This window comes from Saccoglossus kowalevskii, chromosome 2 (genome assembly GCF_978046115.1).
Source record: "Saccoglossus kowalevskii chromosome 2, keSacKowa6.1, whole genome shotgun sequence".
NCBI lineage: Eukaryota > Metazoa > Hemichordata > Enteropneusta > Harrimaniidae > Saccoglossus > Saccoglossus kowalevskii.
In genome coordinates, this window is record NC_140642.1 from 34,802,484 (window position 1) to 34,827,350 (window position 24,867).

A 24,867-nucleotide genomic window follows, 5' to 3' on the forward strand; every position below is an offset into this window, starting at 1 on the left:
CGCCTCCATAAAAAGTTCACAAAAACCACCAGATATGCCTTTTACTTTGAGTACTTACTTTAATTGGATTCCGTATAGCGACTAAAACAACAGCAATCTTCAAAAATTACAAAATAAATTCTTAATCATTTATTTACATCAGATTTAGAGGCGAGAAACCCTCAACACATTTTAACAACAACTTAAGTGGCTATACATATGACCCATAACATCACATTTCTCACTAGACAATATATAGGCGAATCGCGTAGATAGCTGAAAAATTTCCGGTGCGTTGCTGTACTTTTGTTCTTTTTCCTTTGCTGAAGGCCAGTGCGTGTCGTTTTAGATCAAAGATCGGTCCAGTTGGACATTCAGCCATAAAAAAGACAACGATGAAGCGGTGAGCAAAGCTTACACAAAACCTGACTAAAGACCGTCAAGTCGGGCGCTTTTGTGGATAAACAGGCGAATGTGACAACTGAAACCTATAACATGCCACTGTAAGTACTTTGTTTTATTGGAGTTATTCTATACTCTTTTATAATATTCTTTTATTAACGTCTTTCTATCAAGTCAATTAGTTCAGTTCCACTGTCCCCACATTCGATTCACACGATAACATACTAAAATGCAGCTACTAATTGAATTCCGTTTGCTTACATGGTTTCCAATATTATATATTGATACATGTATTCTGGTTTTCTGATCTTTTGTTGAGTTGAAATTGTACTATTATTGACGTGAGATTTATTTGACCATGGCGGTAAAAGACGTACCCGGTCATCCGAATGAAGGGTGTCAATAACATTGGTTTGAGCATAAAGATAAAAGACGTATCTGTTTACCCGAATGAATGGAGACAGTAACATAATGTGATTCGACCATACAAGTAAAGACCCGGGGTGAAAGAGACCATATGTACTGTATTGTAGATGCACTTACATAGGTGCGAACAATACATTAACTGTGAACATATGCATTTCTAATAGAGTAAATATGGTACATGATTACCTAAATGAATGAATGAAGACAGTATAACATTGATTTGAGCATTGAGGTAAAAAATGAATTCAGTGACTCAAGTGAATGAGGACATTAACATTGTAGTTGAACTGATTTTGAAAATAATTTATTCGTATAGTTGCTTTTCACCCTGACTCATAACACTTTTGTTTTAATGAATGTGGTTCTAGAGTCAAATCTCTAACGCTGTTCCCCATTATAAACTAATAGCTTCCAAAGCCATAATCATGATTGAAATGTGTTCTGTAAAATGTAAAAAAAAAATATGTTAACAGACTGGAAAAATACCTGGTTGATATCGAGAGCATCAAACTGAGAAAACAGTTATGTAAATTCAGACTTAGCAACCACTATCTCAAAATTGAAATAGGTGGTCACACACAATTCTACTTGACAAAATTATTTGTGAGTTATATAGCTACGTTATGAAAATTGAAGACGAGGCTATTTTTGTAATGTCATGCAAAAAATATGAACAACAAAGAATTTATTTTTTTGAAAGCGCAGCAAATTGAAAATTTCAGTTTGGATATAACATTTCTTTAATATCATATCATGTTGTACATAGTAAATATTAATGTATAAAAGAGCAACTACCAGTCCAAACACAATAAGCCCACAATAATTTAACCTTCCTTGTTGTGACCAAATTACCATTATGCTATTTTCTCTGGAAATATTTAACATTACTTTTGTAGTTTTATCATTCCTAGTCATGGTGTATTTTGTATGTCCTATTTTTTTTAGACCATACTACTGTACCTTTCTGTGTCAGTGTTGTGTCAATAAAATATTATTATTATATAAAGTGTACATTATATTTTTACATTCTTAATGTTCAAAGGATAATATGCAAGTACTAGAACAGATCATTCTTCATTATTGCAGGAACCACAAGAATACAAACCTGTCTTGAAATTGGCATAACTTCGACCAATGCTTCATGAGTAAGACTACATGGATATACATACCCATGAAAGAAAAAAATTGACAGCCACATCTTATTTCAATGAATCTTGAATTAATTTGCATAATAATAATTCATTTGGTTCATTGTTATAATCCACAGACATGCTTAGTTTAATGTTGAAAAACATGCATATTGATTATCTAATTATTAGCCCATTTCTGATAACACAAAAAACTCAGATTGAAATTGAATTTGTGGGAGAGATGCTCTGGAATTAATTATTCTGACTGAAACCCATGGTGATCATGCATATTGGGTTATAGGTGCATGTCACTTTTTTCAAGATCCTGTCCAAGATGGCCAACGGGCGGCCATTTTGTTTTTTTCCTTTGTAAAATCAAATGTATTTCTGTTGTGTTATAAATTTCAATAATGTGGATCACATTGTGCATCTCAAATAGCAGACAAATATGAGACCCGTCTTAAATTTTGAATTAATTTTAATGTGTCTCCATTACTCTCATCACATGGGAATTCTTTCTAAGCTTTCTTTGATTATTTCTGTTGCAGATCTACAGAGAAAGATGAAATAAAGCTGAAGAAACATAAACCGGAAGCTTTGAATTTAAATATGTCACTGAGTGGTAGCCACGAAAGGGAGCCTTCCTCAATCAAATACGGGGAGCTTATTGTTTTAGGGTAAATTCATTCATTATCATATATTTCAAGAAGGTTTTTGACTCTCCTGTGCGAAACACACAGTAGAAGTCTTTGTGTGTCTCTGTATGTACATGTATGTATGTGTGCATGTATATGTGTGTCAGCCTGTTCCACTGATATCTCAAGAACCATATATTGGTTTTTAATAAAACTTAATGCATAGACGCTCTGGGCTAATGTGCAGATTCGATTAGGTTTTAGTTTAATTCCGAGATAATGCTGAAGACCTGATTAGTTTTGGATTGAAATTCAAGCATACTAATTGCCTAATTTCCATAATGTCTATTCCACTGAAATTTGGTTCATAGATGCTCTGGAGTAATCCACAGAAGTGATTAGTTTAATGTTGAACATGCAAATTGTCTTTATTTTTAATTCATTTTTTTAGCTCCGCTGTCGACTTTGTCGAGCGGAGCTTATCATATGAGTGATTGTCCGTCGTCGTCCGTGTCAATGTTATACTTTTTCGACTTCTTCTTGAAAACTACAAGCCTGAATGCTTTGATACTTGGTGTATATGTACCTTGGGTAGACCTCTCTCAGATTTGTTCATTTCATGATGATATCTTCAATTCTCTAATTTTGGTGAATATTTTTGTCATTTTTGGTAAAAAGTAATATTTTCAACTTCTTGTTAAAAACAGCAAGTACAATTGCTTTGATATTACATATATAGGCACTACATGTGGACCTCTCTCAGATTTGTTCATTTTGTAATGATATCTTTAATTCTCTAATTTTAGTGAATATTTTTGTCATTTTTGGTAAAAAGTGATATTTTTGTCTTCTTGTTAAAAACCGCAAGTCCAATTGCTTTGATATTACATATATAGGTACTACATGTGGACCTCTCTCAGATTTGTTCATTTTGTAATGATATCTTCAATTCTCTAATTTTGATGAATATTTTTGTCATTTTTGGTAAAAAGTGATATTTTCGACTTCTTGTTGAAAACCACAACTCCAATTGCTTTGATATTACATATATAGGTACTACATATGGACCTCTCTCAGATTTGTTCATTTCATGATGATATCTTCAATTCTCTATTTTTGGTGAATATTTTTGTAATTTTTGGTAAAAAGTGATATTTTCAACTTCTTGTTGAAAACCGCAACTTTAATTGCTTTGATATTACATATATGGGTGCTACATGTGGACCTCTCTCAGATTTGTTCATTTTGTAATGATATCTTTAATTTTCTAATTTTGGTGAATATTTTTGTTATTATCGGTAAAAAGTGATATTTTCGACTTCTTGTTAAAAACCTCAAGTCCAATTGCTTTGATATTACATATATAGGTACCACATGTGGACCTCTCTCAGATTTGTTCATTTCATGATGATATCTTTAATTCTCTAATTTTGATGAATATTTTTGTAATTTTTGGTAAAAAGTGATATTTTCGACTTCTTGTTGAAAACCGCAAGTCCAATTGCTTTGATATATTATGCATATAGGTACTACATGTGGACCTCTCTCAGATTTGTTCATTTTCTAATGATATCTTCTGTTCTTTAATTGCCATGTGCATTGCTAACAGCGGAGCTATCTCAGCCGACAGGCTGCTTGTTTTAATTTGTTTTATATTTTAAGACTTGGATTTTTTTTTTTAGTTTATAGTTTTTAAATTTCTTTTTGTAAGACCCATTTTATCCTTTCCTAAGGATTTTATGCATAATAAATAATATATTGATTATTTAATTGTTATTAGCTAGTTTCAGATACCTCAAAAAAAATGATTTAAATTGAATAGATTAGACTGTAACCACAGATGTAAAATCAAATTTATTTTCTGTAAGTTTTATAAACTTTCACATTGTTTTCAACTCAAGTTGTGCATCTCAAATAGCAGACAAATATTAGTTGTCAAGCTTCTTGTTTGAAAGGATAATCCTTAATTTTGAATTAATTTTTAATATCACTCCAATATTCTCAGCACAGGAGTTCTTTCTAAACTTTCTTATACTCAGTCGAGCACCCCACTTGAAAAATCAAAATGTCATGTGACAGATAATATTCTTTATGGACTTCTTTACGGCTTTTACGGCCCGAGGTCGTGCGTCAAAAGTGCCTGAGCTTGCGAGGGCACGTAAACCGTACGATTGAGAGCATCAAAAGCCATACCCAGTTCATAAAGGTTTTATCATATACCTTATATGAAAAAAAAAGTCTTCAGTTATGCTATTTTTCGCTCCTCTGGTCCAAAAGAAAACCTATTTGATTTAATCTGGGTTTCGATACAGGCCTTTTGACTGGTGCTGATTCATATGGGGGATTCTAAATGACGTGTCCGAACAACTCTCACACAATACACAAACGAATGCCACCAAATATATCCACAAATTACGTTTTAATGAAACAGCAAATGAACGTAAATTTATAACAATATTTTAACGGTAATAAATATGAACTTATTATGAACTTTTTTCTTAATGAACACTACAGTTCAGCTAAGTTGGTCATTTACTGGCTGTCCGAATAATACATAACAAACAGATGTTTTCTTGGAGCTGATGTTGTAGCCGCAGGTAGAGACGCGTTGATTTCACAGTTGTTAAAAACTGTGGTTGGTGAACGAGAAACAATTGCTTGACAAGAAGCAGTTTGGTTTACAGTTCTAGATTTGGGCGTAGCTCAACTAAAAATATCTGAAATGCACCGATAATCTTCCGTGGAGACAGTATCATAGTGCTGTAAACTTTTCTGACTAGTTATCATTATGATTGGTTGTGGTAGAATGCCGGCTTTCGTCAGGGTAATAATGAGTCCAACTGGACTTTCGGTATATTTCCCATTCTCAGAATAATATTGTCAGCCATTATCGAAGCACAGACGATAATCTCAAATTATGCGCGTTGTTTGTAAACAGAAAGTAGTTCCAGAAAATAGACACGTTTACCAAATATGGTAAACTGCGCTTGGGCGTGATATGGAAATATGAGATATATGATAAAGAGACATATTACATGCTTTTTTGGGGGGAAATGAAACATTGTTCTATCTTTGATACTCACAATACATCATCACTTTTATAAACAATCAAATGTTCCCCAAAAATATGCATTTTATTACATTATTATTTATGTACCATTCAAATTTATGATATACATGTATATTTATGAAGTATATTTGAGTATGTGGGAAAAATGTCATGATCCTTAATAATTTTCCGTGAATTCTCAAATATTGACTATAATGAACACAATGCAAAATTCTAAATACTATGTGTTCTCATTTATTTTAGCACAAAACAACATATTTTTAGCTCCGCTGTCAACTTTGTCGAGCGGAGCTTATCATACGAGTGTTTGTCAGTCGTCGTCCGTGTCAATGTTTTACTTTTTCGACTTCTTCTTGAAAACTACAAGCCTGAATGCTTTGATACTTGTTGTATATGTACCTTGGGTAGACCTCTCTTAGGTTTGTTCATTTCATGTTGATATCTTCAATTCTCTAATTTTGGTGAATATTTTTGTCATTTTTGGTAAAAAGTGATATTTTCGACTTCTTGTTAAAAACCGCAAGTCCAATTGCTTTGATATTACATATGTAGGTACTACATGTAGACCTCTCTCAGATTTGTTCATTTTGTAATGATATCTTTAATTCTCTAATTTTGGTGAATATTGTTGTCATTTTTTGTAAAAAGTGATATTTTCAACTTCTTGTTAAAAACCACAAGTCCAATTGCTTTGATATTACATATATAGGTACTACATGTGGACCTCTCTAAGTTTTGTTCATTTTGTAATATCTTCAATTTTCTAATTTTGGTGAATATTTTTGTCATTTTTGGCAAAAAGTTATATTTTCAACTTCTTGTTAAAAACCGCAAGTCCAATTGCTTTGATATTACATTTATAGGTACTACATGTGGACCTCTCTAAGTTTTGTTCATTTTGTAATGATATCTTTAATTCTCTACTTTTGGTGAATATTTTTGTCATTTTGGTAAAAAGTGATATTTTCAACTTCTTGTTAAAAACCGCAAGTCCAATTGCTTTGATATTATATATATAGGTACTACATGTGGACCTCTCTCAGATTTGTTCATTTTGTAATGATATCATCAATTCTCTAATTTTGGTGAATATTTTTGTCATTTTTGGTAAACAAATTATATTTTCGACTTCTTGTTAAAAACTGCAAGTCCAATAGCTTTGATATTACATATATAGGTACTACATGTGGACCTCTCTCAGATTTGTTTATTTCATGATCACATCTTCAATTCTCTAATTTTGGTGAATATTTTTGTCATTTTTGGTAAAAAGTGATATTTTCGACTTCTTGTTAAAAACCGCAAGTCCAATTGCTTTGATATTACATATATAGGTACTACATGTGGACCTCTCTCAGATTTGTTCATTTTGTAATGATATCATCAATTCTCTAATTTTGGTGAATATTTTTGTCATTTTGGTAAAAAGTGACTTTTTCAACTTCTTGTTAAAAACCGCAAGTCCAATTGCTTTGATATTACATATATAGGTACTACATGTGGACCTCTCTAAGTTTTGTTCATTTTGTAATGATATCTTCAATTTTCTAATTTTGGTGAATATTTTTGTCATTTTTGGCAAAAAGTGATATTTTCAACTTCTTGTTAAAAACCGCAAGTCCAATTGCTTTGATATTACATATATAGGTACTACATGTGGACCTCTCTCAGATTTGTTCATTTTGTAATGATATCATCAATTCTCTAATTTTGGTGAATATTTTTGTCATTTTTGGTAAAAAATTATATTTTCGACTTCTTGTTAAAAACTGCAAGTCCAATTGCTTTGATATTACATATATATGTACTACATGTGAACCTCTCTCAGATTTGTTCATTTTGTAATGATATCTTCAATTTTCTAATTTTGGTGAATATTTTTGTCATTTTTGGCAAAAAGTGATATTTTCAACTTCTTGTTAAAAACCGCAAGTCCAATTGCTTTGATATTACATATATAGGTACTACATGTGGACCTCTCTCAGATTTGTTCATTTTGTAATGATATCATCAATTCTCTAATTTTGGTGAATATTTTTGTCATTTTTGGTAAAAAATTATATTTTCGACTTCTTGTTAAAAACTGCAAGTCCAATTGCTTTGATATTACATATATAGGTACTACATGTGAACCTCTCTCAGATTTGTTCATTTTGTAATGATATCTTCAATTCTCTAATTTTGATGAATATTTTGTCATTTTTGGTAAAAAATTATATTTTTGTCTTCTTGTTAAAAACCGTACGTCCAATTGCTTTGATATTACATATATAGGTACTACATGTGGACTTCTCTCAGATTTGTTCATTTTGTAATGATATCTTCAATTCTCTAATTTTGATGAATATTTTTGTCATTTTTGGTAAAAAGTGATCTTTTCGACTTCTTGTTAAAAACCACAATCATTTATGGTGAAAAATGATATTTTTGAATTCTTGTTGAAAACAGCAAGTCCCATAGCATTGATACTATGCATATTGTTCATTTTCTAATGATAGCTTCTGTTCTTTAATTGAAATGTGCATTACTAACAGCGGAGCTATCTCAGCCGAGAGGCTGCTTGTTGAAAGTTTTAATCAGCTCATTGCTAAAACGAACGTATATAACCATTCACTCTATATTCATGATAACACTGTATTTTTGTTGTTTCTAACATTTTCCAATGACTAGACAGATTAATTTGAGTTGTGAGAGAAGGGATGGGCACTTCAAGAAATAGAAGATGAATACTTTTTCATGGAATGCCCCAAATGCCTATCACAAAAAATATTTGTCGAAAGTAAGGTTTCCCATTGAAATACAAACCAATCCCCAAAATTTATTTTAATTTTTATTGCAAAGCATAAATAAAATATTATCAAATCTGTAGTAGAAATTATACACAATACCTTTTTTAGTTAGAAATGAAAAACGTATGTATTCTTACTCACAAATTATTTTAAATTTTATTTCATTGCTTTTTTTTTTGCTTTTAATTATTGGTTTTTCTTTTGTTTTTTATTGCTATACACTGATAGAAAATTGTGTATTTTTAAAAATTAAATAAAGTTATTATTATTATTTCTAGGTATAATGGATGCCTTCCTTGTGGTAATAGGGGTAGACGAAGAAGTCTGTTTGCATTGTTCAAGCGACCAACATCAAATGGTGTCAAACCAGTAGCACAACATACTTATGAATCGCCAAAAAGTGCACAGGTTTGTAATAACTCTACTAACTTCTTGTGTGAAACTAGTAGCCTCAGTGTTAGATTTGAAACCCTGCATCATAATCAAAACCCAGCTTCAGAATCAAAACCCTGAGCATCGTATTCAAAACCCAGCACTAGATTCAAAACCCTGTGTCAGATTCAAAACCCAGCATCAGATTCAAAACCATGCATCAGATTCAAAACCATGCATCAGATTCAAAACCCTGCACCAGACTCAACACCCTGTGTCAGATTCAAAACCCAGCATCAGATTCAAAACCCTGCATCAGATTCAGAACCCAGCTTCAGATTCAAAACCCTGTATCAGATTCAAAACTCTGCATCAGATTCAAAACCCATCATCAGATTCAAAACCCATCATCAGATTCAAAACCCGGCATCAGATTAAAAACCCTGTGTCAGATTAAAAACCCAGCATCAGATTCAGATCCTGACTTCAGATTTAAAACCCAGCATCAGATTCAAAATCCTACCTCTAATTCAAAATCCAGCACCAGACTCAACACCCTGTGTCAGATACAAAACCCTGCATCAGATTCAAAACCCTGCATCAGATTCAAAACCCAGCATCAGATTCAAAACCCAGCACCAGAATCAACACCCTGTGTCAGATTCAAAACCCTGCATCAGATTCAAACCCCAGCATCAGATTCAAAACCCAGCACAAGACTCAACACCCTGTGTCAGATTCAAAACCCTGCGTCAGATTCAAAACCTTGCATCAGATTCAAAACCCTGCAGCAAATTTAAAACCCAGCATCAGATTTAAAACCCAGCCTCAGAATCAAAACCCAGCATCAGATTCAAAACCCTGCATCAGAATCAAAACCCAGCATCAAAATCAAAACCCAGCATCAGATTCAAAACCCAGCATCAGATTCAAAACCCAGCATCAGATTCAAAACCCAGCATCAGATTCAAAACTCAGCATCAGATTCAAAACCCAGCATCAGATTCAAAACCCAGCATCAGATTCAAAACCCAGCATCAGATTCAAAACCCAGCATCAGATTCAAAACCCAGCATCAGATTTAAAACCCAGCATCAGATTGAAAACCCAGCATCAGATTGAAAACCCAGCATCAGATTCAAAACCCAGCATCAGATTCAAAACCCAGCATCAGATTCAAAACCCAGCATCAGATTTAAAACCCAGCATCAGATTCAAAACCCTGCATCAGATTTAAAACCCAGCATCAGATTTAAAACCCAGCATCAGTTTTAAAACCCTGCATCAGATTCAAAACCCAGTATCCGATTCAAAACCCAGCATCAGATTCAGAGCCCGGCTTACGATTCAAAATCCTGCGTCAGATTCAAAATCCAGCATCAGATTCAAAACCCTGCATCAGATTCAGAACCCGGCTTAAGATTCGAAATCCAGCATCGGATTCAAAATCCTGCGTCAGATTCAAAATCCAGCATCAGATTCAAAACCCTGCATCAGATTTAAACCCCTGCATCAGATTCAGAACCCGGCTTAAGATTCGAAATCCGGCATCAGATTCAAAATCCTGCGTCAGATTCAAAATCCAGCATCAGATTCAAAACCCTGCATCAGATTTAAAACCCTGCATCAGATTCAGAACCCGGCTTACGATTCAAAATCCTGCGTCAGATTCAAAATCCAGCATCAGATTCAAAACCCTGCATCAGATTCAAAACCCTGCATCAGATTTAAAACCCTGCATCAGATTCAGAACCCGGCTTAAGATTCGAAATCCGGCATCGGATTCAAAATCCTGCATCAAGTGAAAAAATGGGAGTACACTCAATGAATGAGTAAGATCAGCAGGGTTCAAGCAAGACTTCATGTACCATATTTATCCGGGTAAGAGCCCAGGGTCCTGAACATGGAAAATTGCCAAAAAATGTCATACAAGATCAATATTAATTTACAAATTTACACAGTAAAAGTTATAAAAATTCAAATTGCCAAAAAATGTCATACAAGATCAATAATAATTTACAAATTTACACAGTAAAAATTATAAAAATTCATATCTGTTTGAAAAAACTTCTCAGATATTTATTTGTACGTTCATTGCCATCTTTGTCAAACTCAAACCCTCAAATTCCAAATCTGCGTCATTGTAGCTGTCGAACAAAATCCCTACAGCTTCGTCCTGAAGCTCGTCGGTATCGTCCCACACAATTTGGACTTAGCACTTTTAATCCACAGATTTCGCAGTCTGTCAGCTTGGCACTTTTTATTCATGTCTAGTCACAATAAAGAGACAAGAAAAATGGAGTCACTCTGCTGCGATGGCACACGATGCTTTTGTTTACAGTCTTGCAATCATCTTAGACCTTTATGCATCTGTTTACTGATTGGCTAAGAATGACATCACTACTAGTGTTTCATGATAAAGGTCAAATCGTGACATTGCTTTCTTATCAGACTCGACGCTTATCAATCATGGTGAAAGTTATCATTCAGCAAGTTCCGGCGGTTGGAATGTCTCACTAGATGGATATCACGCTGGGCTTGAAAAAGGAAGTTTTTTTTTTTATCCATTGACAAAAGAATAGTTTTCATGACAGAAATGCAATGGCGGTGATGAAAGATGGTAAAAAAGTTGGCAGTCTTCGGCGTGACATTGCAAAATTGCTTGACCCAGTTATGGGTTCACAAGCTGCTACCAAATATTTTATATTGCCAAAATTATTTTAACCACTCTCTCATTATTGATGACGCTACGGCCAACCGAGTGCAACACTTGCCACGCGGCTCTCCTTATACGAGTTGCTTGAATCATTTCCAAGGAAGCACAAACCAAACGACCGGCCTTTTTTAGGGCTACGACATATTTCAAAAAGAAAATTACCATTTCTGCTTTGATATACATTTTTCGAAAATCTTGAAAAATAAATGTAAATCAGCGGTGAACGCGCTGCCCTGAAGGCAGAAAGCAAAATTACATATTTTGCTGTCACAGCTATTTCGCGTTCACCCCTTGTTTTGCGCAATTAACAATTATTTTTAAAGAATGTTCATAAGCATCACAACAGACTGCGGGAAAGTCAACTGTTAATACAACCACAGTCAACGAACAGAAAATAGGTTTTTGTTATTTTTTGTGTAGAAAAAACAAACCTGGGCGTGTAACTAAATATGACCTCAACTTCTTTATTGTGTCTAAAGTAGAGGGTGGGCGTTTGGCTGGGCATGGGCGCTTACCCGGATAAATACAGTACTATCTGCTTACATGTACATTGTATATGCTTGGGGCCACAGACTAGACTAGTTTGTATGAACTATATCTGTGGTCCTCAATAGAATTACTATTATTATTGTGTATATTATTTATTGTATATTTTCTAATGAAATAAAAAAACAACAACAAACTATTTGCAAAGCTTCAGCAGCTGATGTACTGTGTAGTACATGAACTTGTGGTGCAATGTGTCATATTTTACATAAACTCTTGTTTCCCCCATTAGGCTGTTAGAAGTACTAAACAACACAGTATATCATATACATTATCTCGGAACCAGACAGTAGTGGTGGAGTATGCATCGGATCCAGACACTGATATGTTCCAGGTAGGTTGCAGTTAATAATCTACCATGCAGTACTGCAATATTGTTAGAGATCTCCTGCCTGTAATCAAGGTTAATAGTCCAGGAACCTATTTTATTTTAATTGTAATAACCTACCCTCTATCGGTTATTGTCTTTAATATATTTGGCATCAAAATTAGGGTTCATTTCTAGGATGGTGAAAAAAGTTAAGAATGTAGAAGGTGAGTCTGGTTATGCAAACCACATTAAAATTAATAATAGAAACATACTTTTTTTTTTCTTAGATTGGTCGTTCAACTGATCCAGTGATTGATTTTGTTGTCATGGATACAGTACCTGGTGCTTTAACCTCAGAAGACTGTCAAGTTACAGAAAGTACTATATCACGATTTGCATGCAGGATAGTTGTAGACAGAGACCCTCCATATTTATCAAGAATATATGCTGCTGGATTTGATACTAGGAATAATATATTTCTAGGGGTGAGTTCCCTCCACAGCCAGAGATATTTTATATAGTTCTCTTATTGTTTTCAATTAACCGAGAATCCTTTGTTACATATTTTGAGTTACTTTATAATAATATTGATTTTCTTGTTTACTGATTTAAGCCATGACTCATGTTTTTATTCTAAATTATAAAACTAAAAGTAGTATAGTTAGTGTACAAATGTATAAGCATAGTAACAATTGACCAATCAGAATCAAAACCCAGCATGAGATTCAGAACCCTGCATCAGATTTAAAACCCTGCATTAGATTCATTACATGCATATTCACAGTATTATAATATGCAATAACTTGTCTTTTTTTATGTTGTAGGAAAAAGCTTGTAAATGGAAAACAGAAACACAAGGTGGAATTGACAGCCTGACAACCAATGGTGTTCTTATAATGAGACCAAAAGGTGGTTTCACACCAGAAGCTAGACCAGGTGTCTGGAGAGAAGTATCAGTGTGTGGAAATGTATACTCATTGAGAGAGATTAGATCATCTGCACAAAGAGGAAAATTAGTAAGTCCATATAAATAAAAGCAATAAATATTGCTGTAAAATCAGTTGATTTCAAGCCCTTTTTACCTTGCCCGTAACATCAAAGATGGAAGGAAAAGGTATATTAAGGGAAAAATTTCTGTCCAGCGTTGTCGTTTGTCATTATCGTCATCGTCATCGTCGTTAATAATTAATAATTGTTATTGTGTGCACAATAACTTTACTAATTCTATTCCAAACTTTATCGAACTTTGTCACCTTATTCATCAGTATAAAATCTTCCCAGAGTATGAACGACAGATGTCCTGTATGAAAATATCATGCAAAAATTGAGTGATAATTGTTGATACGCACTCAAAGGTCACTGATCTCAGTGGGAATATGCATTGTTGTCTGTGTTCAATGAAGCAACTCTTTTATCTTGTAATAATATCCTTGGTAATGTATCTCCCAAATCCCATGGGAATACTAGACTTGGTTTCAAAACCAACTCATGAAAAGATTTTTTGCACAGTCTGATACACATTTGCAAACCTACCAATAAAATCTTTACAGAAAACAAGATGTCAGAAAATCAATATAAGCACTCCTATGAACTGGATGCCAAACTTTGATCAAGATCTACAGCTAATAGAAAATGTGTTTATCAAGTCAAAAACAATACAAAAAAGTACATAAAAAGCAAAACGTTGCATCCACATTTTAACAAGAAAATTAATTGTACTCAAAAATATGTATTCTGTATTTGACAAACAGTTCATTCAACAAATGAAAATTCACAGGAATTTGTTTCAGCTATTAGAACAGAATGATAGAGATTTTATAATACGAATTTAAAAATGCACTTCAAAAACAAGGTACTGTTGACTTCTCTCTTCGCTGGACACCAACTATTTAAGTTGATTTGCATACAAAGCAGCACTTGCAACATGATAGCTGTAGTGATCTCAATATGAATGGTCTGTTAGACCAGGTGTTATTATTATGTAACAATGGTTCAAGTATATAAAGCCTGGACTTGAATAAACATGTGTCAGTATTATCAGCACTCAGTGTGTGTCGTGTCTCATCTCTTGTATCTCCCTGCCAAATGCTATACGGACGTCTAAAGATATTACATTGGCGACGAGGATTGTGAGCCCAACAGAAACTACTACTTCTCAGTAGAAGACATCAGGTTGTACGAACTTGTTTGCAAAATTTTACTCGTATTTCGTTGGACTGGTGTTCATTATGGCAGCACAAGCAGGTTTCATGTTTTCCCAGTTATTTCCGTTTGACGTCCATGGGGACACTAGTACATTAGCACCACGTTGGAAATGTTGGTTATCACGCTTTGAAAACAGCTGTGTAGCCTGGAAGATTACTGACCCAGCTAGAGCAGAAAAGAGTTATGCTTTTGGACCGAGGTGGAGACGACTTATTCGAGATTTGCAATACGCTAACCATGCCCGATGAACCTGAATATAACAACGCTTACAAGAAACTAATTAAAGAACACTGAGTTCGAAATTTATCAATTTCGGCGTGCCACTCAATACGTCACTGAAAGCATTGACCAGTTTGTAACTTGTTTACGAAAACTGATAAATAACTGTGGTATTGAAGACGCAGAAGCCAAAGATGTCGAAATTAAACACCAAATCATACAGGGAGGGAAGAATAAGAATAAGAATATTTGGCATAAAATTCCAAAAGACGTGAACCGAGAATCACTGAAAATGTTTAAACAGAATCGAGATAAACTGAGTTTCACTGACTGGACCCTGCTTAAAGGACCTTGTATTTTGATACCGCCATCACTGCGGTTAGTTTATACCATGCATGAAGGTCACTTAGGTTCATCTAAAACGAAGGCGTTAATCCGGGAAAAGGTTTGGTTTCCTGCAATGGATTCGCTAGTAGATAAAATCGTATCTGGTTGTTACGCATGTCAGATAAACATTGACATGAAGCCGAAAGTACCATTAAAACCTTCTCGCTTGCCTAATTCACCATGGTCTCATTTGGCAACTGATATGTATGGACCATTGCCATCAGGTGAGTATGCAGTGGTTGTAATGGACGAATACTCCAGATTTCCAGAAGTCGAAATAACAACTTCGACGAGCGCAGCCGCGGTCATACCCAAATTAGATGTGATATTTGTAAACGACACAATAAAAGTAACAGGAAAAATAAATTGTACTATGATAGTCATGGAAGAGTGAAGAATATTAAATTGAAACAAGGAGAAAGGGTATTAGTGAAAAATTCCCGACGTACTAAGTTTGAACCCCGGTACAGAAAAGACGTTTTCCAAGTTGAAAATACAAAAGGTAGTATGATAACGGCCAAAACAGTCAAGGAAAACGTGTAACACGTGATAGATCTTACTTTAAATCGTATAAAGGAATAGATAGAAAGGAGATGGATGTAGAAGAGTATGACAAGGATGAGAAGTTAGATAAAATTATGGAAAATATTAACGCTGACACAACACTAAATCGCAACATGCTGAAATCCCATTCATCACTGCACTCAGAATCGCCCTCTACCCAGACACAGACAGAAGTACCTGTACTCAGACGGTCCAACAGAATTAGAAATCAGACTGAATTCTTGCGTTATTGACACTGATACTAAAGCTGACTAATAGGATAGCTGTACATAAAATAAAAGATTGATATTATAAATAAACAAAAAAAAAAAAAAATTATAAAGCTAATAAAAAAAAAATTTAAAAAAAATATTTAAAAAAGTATAATAAAAATGTATTTAATATTACTATAGATTTGTATTGTATTGTGATGTGTATATCGCTTAATTTTGTGAACATTTGTATGTATATATCGCTTTATTGTATGGAACTTTGTATGTATTTATCGCTCAATTTATGTATATATTATAGCTTGAATATTCCCCTGACATGATTGTAATAAGTAAGAAAGTCAAATTAATCATGAAATTTAATAAAGTTGGGGAGAGATGTAGTGATCTCAATATGAATGGTCTATTAGACCAGGTGTCATTATTATGTAACAATGGTTCAAGTATATAAAGCCTGCACTTGAATAAACACGCATCAGTATTATCAGCACTCAGTGTGTGTCGTGTCTCATCTCTTGTATCTCCCTGCCAAATGCTATACGGACGTCTCAAAATATTACAATAGCTATTCATAGAAGGGCGTTTTTTTTTTTACTTTTCAAATAATACAGTAGTCACACAATAAATATAATAAGGCAGTTCATATTTGTCTCTGTGAATCATTAATTTTTGACAGACACCTGTACAAAATACTTGGACAAAAGCCGGCTAAGATTTTCTGTTATCTTGCATGTTTTATGAATCTATTCACGTCTAAATGCAGCACTTTTTTTCTGAAATGAGGCATTTGTTTTCATACTAAAATATCTGAATTACTTTGAATAAAGATGGAAATTATGTCTCTTAAAATAATTAAACAAATTAGGCACCAATGTTTTTGTAATATATTTACATCTATCAAGGATATTCGGTAGACTGCTTTCCCACTGTTGTTTCAACTCCAAAACTTGTTTGTATTCAAAGTTAATTATGACAATGCATATTCATATTGAAACAAACTATGATAAAGGGAATAATATTATATAACAAAGGGCAAGGTCACCAGAGTTCAACTATGTTTTCCCTCTGCTGTTGACCTAGTCGATCATTACTGATTATCTGTCATTCGTCTGCGTCAACTTTACATTTACGATATATGTATATTTTTGAAGATATTTTTGTTAAAAAAATGTTAATTTTGATTTCTTCTTGAAAATATCTAGTTCAATTGCATTAAAATTAACATTTCATACAATGTATGTAGACACCTTAGTCAGATTTGTTCATTTTGTGAGGTACCTTGGATGGATCATTGTCAGATTGATTTGATTTTTCTCTCTCTCAGATTTATTCATTTAGTGTCAAAACCTTTCTTTTTAGTGAATAATCTTGTTACCTTGAAAATGGCTAGACTCATTGATTTGATATTTCTTTCTCAGAGCTATATCAGCTAACATACTGCTTGTTCACTCTCTCACTCTCACTCTCACTCTAATTCATATTACTATTAAACTGATCATCATCATTTTGTCTGTTTTTGTTTCAAAATGTTAGTTTGATTTTCTTATTCAAATCATTTTTCAGAGTTGAGTCATTGCATTCATTGAGTCATTGCATTCATTGAGTCATTGTATCTTCCCAAGTTTGTTCACTTCATCATTTTGTGTTTGGCCATGATGTAAGAATGAAAATAAACTAGTGTTAAATTCTTGATTAAATATAAATATTTTTGATATTTTTTTCATGCTTTCTTTCAATTGTTATTGCAGAATAGATGCTGCACAACATCTACAAAATTGACATCTGCAACACCTCCTCTTTTGTACTGTAATGTGTAAAAATATTTTTCCAATGCATACATTATCCTAATGTATTACATTGTATGTTAACATGATAACTATATTCTCATTGGATTTTTGTACTTGCATTATTACATTATTTCCTAGATATTTCTAAAATTACCGTATCTCCTCATCAAACTTTTACCCCCTATTTTAGACTTTTACTTTAATGCATTATTCCATTGTATTGCTTTTTCAGATTGAAAGTGAAAATAATATTTTAGAAGATGGAACATTGGTAGATCTCTGTGGTGCTACTTTATTGTGGAGATCAGCTACTGGTCTACTTAGAACACCAGTAAGTATAGTGATATTTTGATGTAGATATCAGCTACTGGTCTACTTAGAACACCAGTAAGTGTAGTGATATTTTGATGTAGAAATAATATGGACCCTGATGCATATCTTTTTGTTTTATTGATAAAGTTAAAATGACCGACTGGTGGCCATTTTTTTTTTTGGAATGCAGTTCTAAGGCTATATCTCTGACATATCATGTCCAGACCAATCATGTTCAAACTCTACATATACATCATGTCACACATGTACATATATATTCATTTTGTTATCCAAGATGGCCAAATTTTAATGTTAAAAATTCATCAAAATTAAGCATTACTCTAATTCTAGATCTGGATTTTGGTCATGCATAAACAGATACACTTGGTATGCTCATTAAATTTTATAGGACATTAATATAAATTTCGTTCGTCAAATGGTGAATGCAGTTTTGAAGCCATATCTCTAACATACTCTGATGGTTCATGTTCAAACTTTGTATATTTCTTAAACTTGAGAATTCACATATACTATGTAATGCAATTACTTGTTTTTATTTTAGACACAAAAACACTTAGAGCAGTTAAGACAAGACATAAATGCTTCCAGACCACAGTGTCCTGTTGGTTTAATGACATTAGTACTCCCTTCAAGAAGTAGTAGAATGGCAAGGGGAGAGGTAGGTATCTAATTACATTAACATCAGTAACCACATTACATGATTTCTTCATTTCTGTTTAATATTATCAACCCATTACCATGATTTTATCAGTTCTGTTTAATATCAACCCACTACCATGATTTTATCAGTTCTGTTTAATATCATCAACCCACTACCATGATTTCTTCAGTTCTGTTTAATATCATCAACCCACTATCATGATTCCTTCAGTTCTGTTTAATATCATCAATCCACTATCATGATTCCTTCAGTTCTGTTTAATATCATCAACCCACTACCATGATTTCTTCAGTTCTGTTTAATATCATCAACCCACTACCATGATTCCTTCAGTTCTGTTTAATATCATCAATCCACTATCATGATTCCTTCAGTTCTGTTTAATATCATCAACCCACTACCATGATTCCTTCAGTTCTGTTTAATATCATCAACCCACTACCATGATTCCTTCAGTTCTGTTTAATATCATCAACCCACTATCATGATTCCTTCAGTTCTGTTTAATATCATCAACCCACTACCATGATTCCTTCAGTTCTGTTTAATATCATCAACCCACTACCATGATTCCTTCAGTTCTGTTTAATATCATCAACCCACTATCATGATTCCTTCAGTTCTGTTTAATATCATAAACCCACTACCATGATTCCTTCAGTTCTGTTTAATATCATCAACCCACTACCATGATTTTATCAGTTCTGTTTAATATCATCAACCCACTACCATGATTTTATCAGTTCTGTTTAATATCATCAACCCACTACCATGATTTTATCAGTTCTGTTTAATATCATCAACCCACTACCATGATTCCTTCAGTTCTGTTTAATATCATCAACCTACTACCATGATTTTATCAGTTGTTTTTTCCAAATTTCAGGAGGCAGATGATAAACAACCTTATGTTTATTTGAAATGTGGTCATGTTCATGGTTACCATGGGTGGGTTGGAAAACAAAGTTCAAATGATAAAGAAGATTTGAACAGGACATGTCCACTTTGTCGTGAAGTAAGTATATAAGACAACATTACAGTGTTTTAAGCTATGCCAAGTAAGTGTGTAAACATTGTATGCAAACAAATTTGATGGTTTCACCATTAAGTGATGACATTATAAGTGACTTCCAACTTGTTGTTAGAATATCCAATGTTGCTCACCGGGAGTTATGTGAATTATTAATCGCACTTCAAAAACAACCATAAAAGAGCATTTGGGTGCTGTAATTTGGGTATTTTATCATTTTAAATTATTTTTTTTACCGTGTTCAGTTTCACCATATGATTTTTAGTCCCCATTCGGACTCACACTTATGTTTTGACCTCCGTGTGTTCGTTCGTGCATCTGGAACTGCATTTAGAAATGCCTGGACCAATCACAATCAAACTTCACACATACATCATACATTACATTATACATATGCACGTTAATTTGTTTCACGATCTGATTCAAGATGGCCGAATGGTAACCATTTTTGTACTGAAAATCATCATAATTAAGCATTTCTCGGCTGTTTACAGATAGACTTTGTTCAAACTTGGTATACACATTGGACATTATAGGACCTTGATGCACATCATTTTATTTTTCAGATCGGATTCAAAATGGCTGACTGGCGACCATTTTGTTTTAATGAATGGGCTTCTAGAGCCATCTCTGACATGCTTTAACTGATTATATTCAAATTTTTAATATTCATTATACTTCATGTCATAAATATATACATGTATTCAAAATGGCTGATTTTGTTTTAATTAATGCTGTTCCAAAGCAATATCTCTCAATGTGGACAAGTACTCGTTTGGCGAGGTGGTGTTTTGATATAAAGATACACACCAAGCAGAGGTGAAGAGGCAGGTGTTACCAGACCTTGAATGTTCTATTTCAGACACTCCTGGACCAATGCTCTTGAAACCTCACACATACTTGATATCTGATACATATGCATGTGCAGTGCTTTTGTGATTTGCTCAAAGATGGCCAACTGGGGGCCATTTTTGTTCTAAACACACATTAACACACATCACATTTTCAGATTGAACACAAATAAATTATGTGTTTTGGCCACTTTATGAGTCACAATGATTATGAATATGATTTTTCATACTAATAATTTGTTGTTAACACACAGTGAAAAATACCATGAGATGCAGGTTTTCACTCTGCTGTTATATTTTATGTTACACACCAAAACGTCTCTTATTACTCACTTTATAACAAACAACTGAATTTTATATGCTTGTAGTGTTTACCATGAAATACACACTAGGGACTGTACATTGCAAAATGCTGTTTAATATTGCACTATGTGGACTGTGTCAGTTAGTTCATATATGTGCCATATTTAGACATGGTGAACTGACAAGTCCCTGAATTTCCTATGACTGCCTATTTTCAAGGAATTCCAATATTTTTAAAAAATGTACGATTGTATTCAGTGTTTGAACCATTTAAATCAACACCCTGGACCTTACATCATATTTTAACTATGCCAAGATGTTAGTTGTAAACTTCAACTTACAATAGATAATCTTCAGTTATACAAATGTAGTTGTGGAAAATGTGAGTAGTGTATTCTTTATCTTTTCAGGTTGGTCCCTATATTCCTGTAGTGATGGGTAATGAACCAAGTTTTTATGTAGATTCAGGTCCACCTACACATGCATTTTGTCCATGCGGACATGTAGCCTCAGAGAAGACAGCACGGTAAGTGTGTCAAACTATGTAATTGCAGATGCAACTGTCTGACATAATTTGGGATTAACACCTGTACAGTATGTCTTAGCAACTCAGAGACTTAACATATGTGTGTTCATTAGTGCGTGCACATCTCTATCTCAGATATGCCTGGGTCAATCAAATTCAAACTTGACACATACATTATACATCCTGGGATAAATATGCACATCAATTTGTTTCACGATTCATTAAGCTTGGTAGATACATTAAAAATAATGGATATTTATAAATTTTGTTTTCTGATCTGATTGAAAATGGCCAACTGGCAGCCATTGTGTATATCTGATCACAATAAAACTTTACAACTACATTATACATCATGTATTTTGTTTCATGTTTGATTTGAAATGGCTGGCTCATTTCAGTTTTATTATTAATAACATTCAAAGATTTTTTTGGCAACCTGATACTCAAATTTGTGATTGGTCAAATGGTTTTGTGGCCATCTTGAAATTAAGAAAATCCAGAATTGCTTTTATTAGCTCCGCTGTCATCAAAGATGACCAAGCGGAGCTAATGGTTGACCACACCTGTCATCTGTCCGTTGTACGTCAACTTTTTTCATTCAAACTACTTCTTCTCCAAAACTGTCAACAGGATTGCCTTGCTATTCATACCACACTTACCTGGGATTGTCCTCTGTCCAATTTGTTCATTTCATGACATCATATTTGGGAATATTTTTGTCATTTATGGTTAAAAATGATTTTTTTTCACAATCGCTTGGCATATAGCTTTGAAATTTGGCATGAATGTTGTTGACATGCATTTCACTCAGACTTAGTATTTTCATGGCACCATATGCAAGTGTCTATTTTTCGTGCTTTTTTTTTATTTATTTTTTTTTTGCTCAGTATTGCGCATTTTTGACATCTTCTCCAAAACCGCCTGCCACATTGCTTTGAAATTCAAGATTATTTCAAGGTTTATACGTTTGCTGCTTTTATTTAGGTGATACTGATCAGTGAGAATGGGAAGGACTAAAACACCTTCCCAAAATCTTCAAGGACAGGTCAGGGTCATCTCAAGGCCCCAGGTTAGGGTCATCTCAAGGCCCCAGGTTAGGGTCATCTCAAGGCCCCAGGTTAGGGTCATCTCAAGGTCACATATTGATTGCATGTGTATTGAAGTCAAGAGGTCACCCTCAGTGGAGATCTTTCAAGGAAAGGTCAAGGTCATCTCAGGATCACATTTTGGAGATAGATGTATTTGAATAATATGATTATTGCTGCCACTGCCCTCTGCACTTGTCAATTACAGTGGAGCTCTACCAACCACAAGAGGGCTTGTTTCTCATACTTCTGGGGTCTGGGCAGTTAAACTTACAGATATAAACTTTAGCATTCACATTACTATTTTTGCCATCTTATTACAATTCACATTTGATTGTGTGATATTTTTTTTTTTCACTTTGTCTAGGTTTTGGTCACAAGTGCCATTACCTCATGGAACACATGGTTTCCAGGCTACCTGTCCATTCTGTGCTACACCCCTCGCAGGAGAACAAGGATATGTCAAGTTAATATTTCAACAGTCTGAATGAAACACATCCTACTTTGTTGTGTTGGTATTGTGCTGTGTTATTGATATATCAATGCTAATTCGAAAGTTATGGTTTCCAAAAAAAACTTGAACACTGTGTGCTGAAATACAGTGGCTGCTCTTGTGATAGCACAAACACTTATTTATTGATCTGCATGGTGGAAATTTTATCTTGAAATATGAAACTATAAAACAACTTTTATTTAATAAAATCATTATATGTATGTACTTGTTGATTTTGAAAAAATATTGAGGGCACATAACTGAACCATGATTTAAGACAAAACATTGACATGAAGACACATCATTGACATGAAGAATATGAATGGTGTTCTGAGGACATTGAACATAAAGAATAATACTAGTGTTCTGAGGACATTGAGAATCAACAATATGAACAGTGTTCTGAGGACATTGAACAACATAAATAACACTAGTGTTCTGAGGACATTGAACATAAAGAATAATATTATTGTTCTAAAGATATTGAGAATCAACAATATGAACAATGTTCTGGGAACATTGAACATAAAGAATATGAATGGTGTTCTGAGGACATTGAACATAAAGAATAATACTATTCTGAGGACATTGAACATAAAGACTAATACTATTATTCTGAGCACATTGAACATGAAGAATATGAATGGTGTTCTGATGACATTGAACATGAAGAATATGAATGGTGTTCTGAGGACATTGAACATAAAGAATGATACTATTGTTCTGAGGACATTGAACATGAAGAATATGAATGGTGTTCTGAGGACATTGAACATAAAGAATGATACTATTGTTCTGAGGACATTGAACATAAAGAATATGAATGGTGTTCTGAGGAGATCGAACATAAAGAATAATACTATTGTTCTGAGGACATTTAACATCAAAATTATGAATGGTGTTCTGAGGACATTGAACATGAAGAATATGAATGGTGTTCTGAGGACATTGAACATGAAGAATATGAATGGTGTTCTGAGGACATTGAACATAAAGAATGATACTATTGTTCTGAGGACATTGAACATAAAGAATATGAATGGTGTTCTGAGGACATTGAACATAAAGAATGATACTATTGTTCTGAGGACATTGAACATAAAGAATATGAATGGTGTTCTGAGGACATTGAACATGAAGAATATGAATGGTGTTCTGAGGACATTGAACATGAAGAATATGAATGGTGTTCTGAGGACATTGAACATAAAGAATGATACTATTGTTCTGAGGACATTTAACATAAAGAATATGAATGGTGTTCTGAGGACATTGAACATAAAGAATAATACTATTGTTCTGAGGACATTGAACATAAAGAATATGAATGGTGTTCTGAGGACATTGAACATAAAGAATGATACTATTGTTCTGAGGACATTGAACATAAAGAATATGAATGGTGTTCTGAGGACATTGAACATAAAGAATGATACTATTGTTCTGAGGACATTGAACATAAAGAATATGAATGGTGTTCTGAGGAGATTGAACATAAAGAATAATACTATTGTTCTGAGGACATTTAACATCAAAATTATGAATGGTGTTCTGAGGACATTGAACATAAAGAATGATACTATTGTTCTGAGGACATTGAACATAAAGAATATGAATGGTGTTCTGAGGACATTGAACATGAAGAATATAAATGGTGTTCTGAGGACATTGAACATAAAGAATGATACTATTGTTCTGAGGACATTGAACATAAAGAATATGAATGGTGTTCTGAGGACATTGAACATGAAGAATATGAATGGTGTTCTGAGGACATTGAACATGAAGAATATGAATGGTGTTCTGAGGACATTTAACATAAAGAATATGAATGGTGTT

At 33.6% G+C, this 24,867-nt stretch overlaps 1 protein-coding gene across 1 annotated transcript; it reads left to right on the top strand.

The window, feature by feature from the left end:
- The first annotated feature begins 187 nt into the window (after positions 1–187).
- LOC100373307 (E3 ubiquitin-protein ligase pellino homolog 1-like) lies at positions 188–23,040 on the top strand. The gene is made up of 11 exons (XM_002732029.4): positions 188–482; positions 2,486–2,614; positions 8,710–8,839; positions 12,298–12,399; positions 12,663–12,860; positions 13,200–13,391; positions 17,979–18,077; positions 18,621–18,737; positions 19,627–19,755; positions 21,335–21,450; positions 22,903–23,040. The coding sequence occupies exons 1-11, from the start codon at positions 475–477 to the stop codon at positions 23,024–23,026; spliced, it is 1,344 nt and encodes a 447-aa protein (XP_002732075.1). The 5' UTR covers positions 188–474; the 3' UTR covers positions 23,027–23,040.
- The last annotated feature ends 1,827 nt before the right edge of the window (positions 23,041–24,867 follow it).

What these genes read in the sequence shown, in the direction of transcription:
- LOC100373307 (XM_002732029.4), top strand. An exon ending in AATCGCCAAAAAGTGCACAG is followed by an intron (nt 8,840 to 12,297) that starts GTTTGTAATAAC and finishes TTCCCCCATTAG; the next exon opens with GCTGTTAGAAGTACTAAACA. An exon ending in GTAGAATGGCAAGGGGAGAG is followed by an intron (nt 18,738 to 19,626) that starts GTAGGTATCTAA and finishes TCCAAATTTCAG; the next exon opens with GAGGCAGATGATAAACAACC.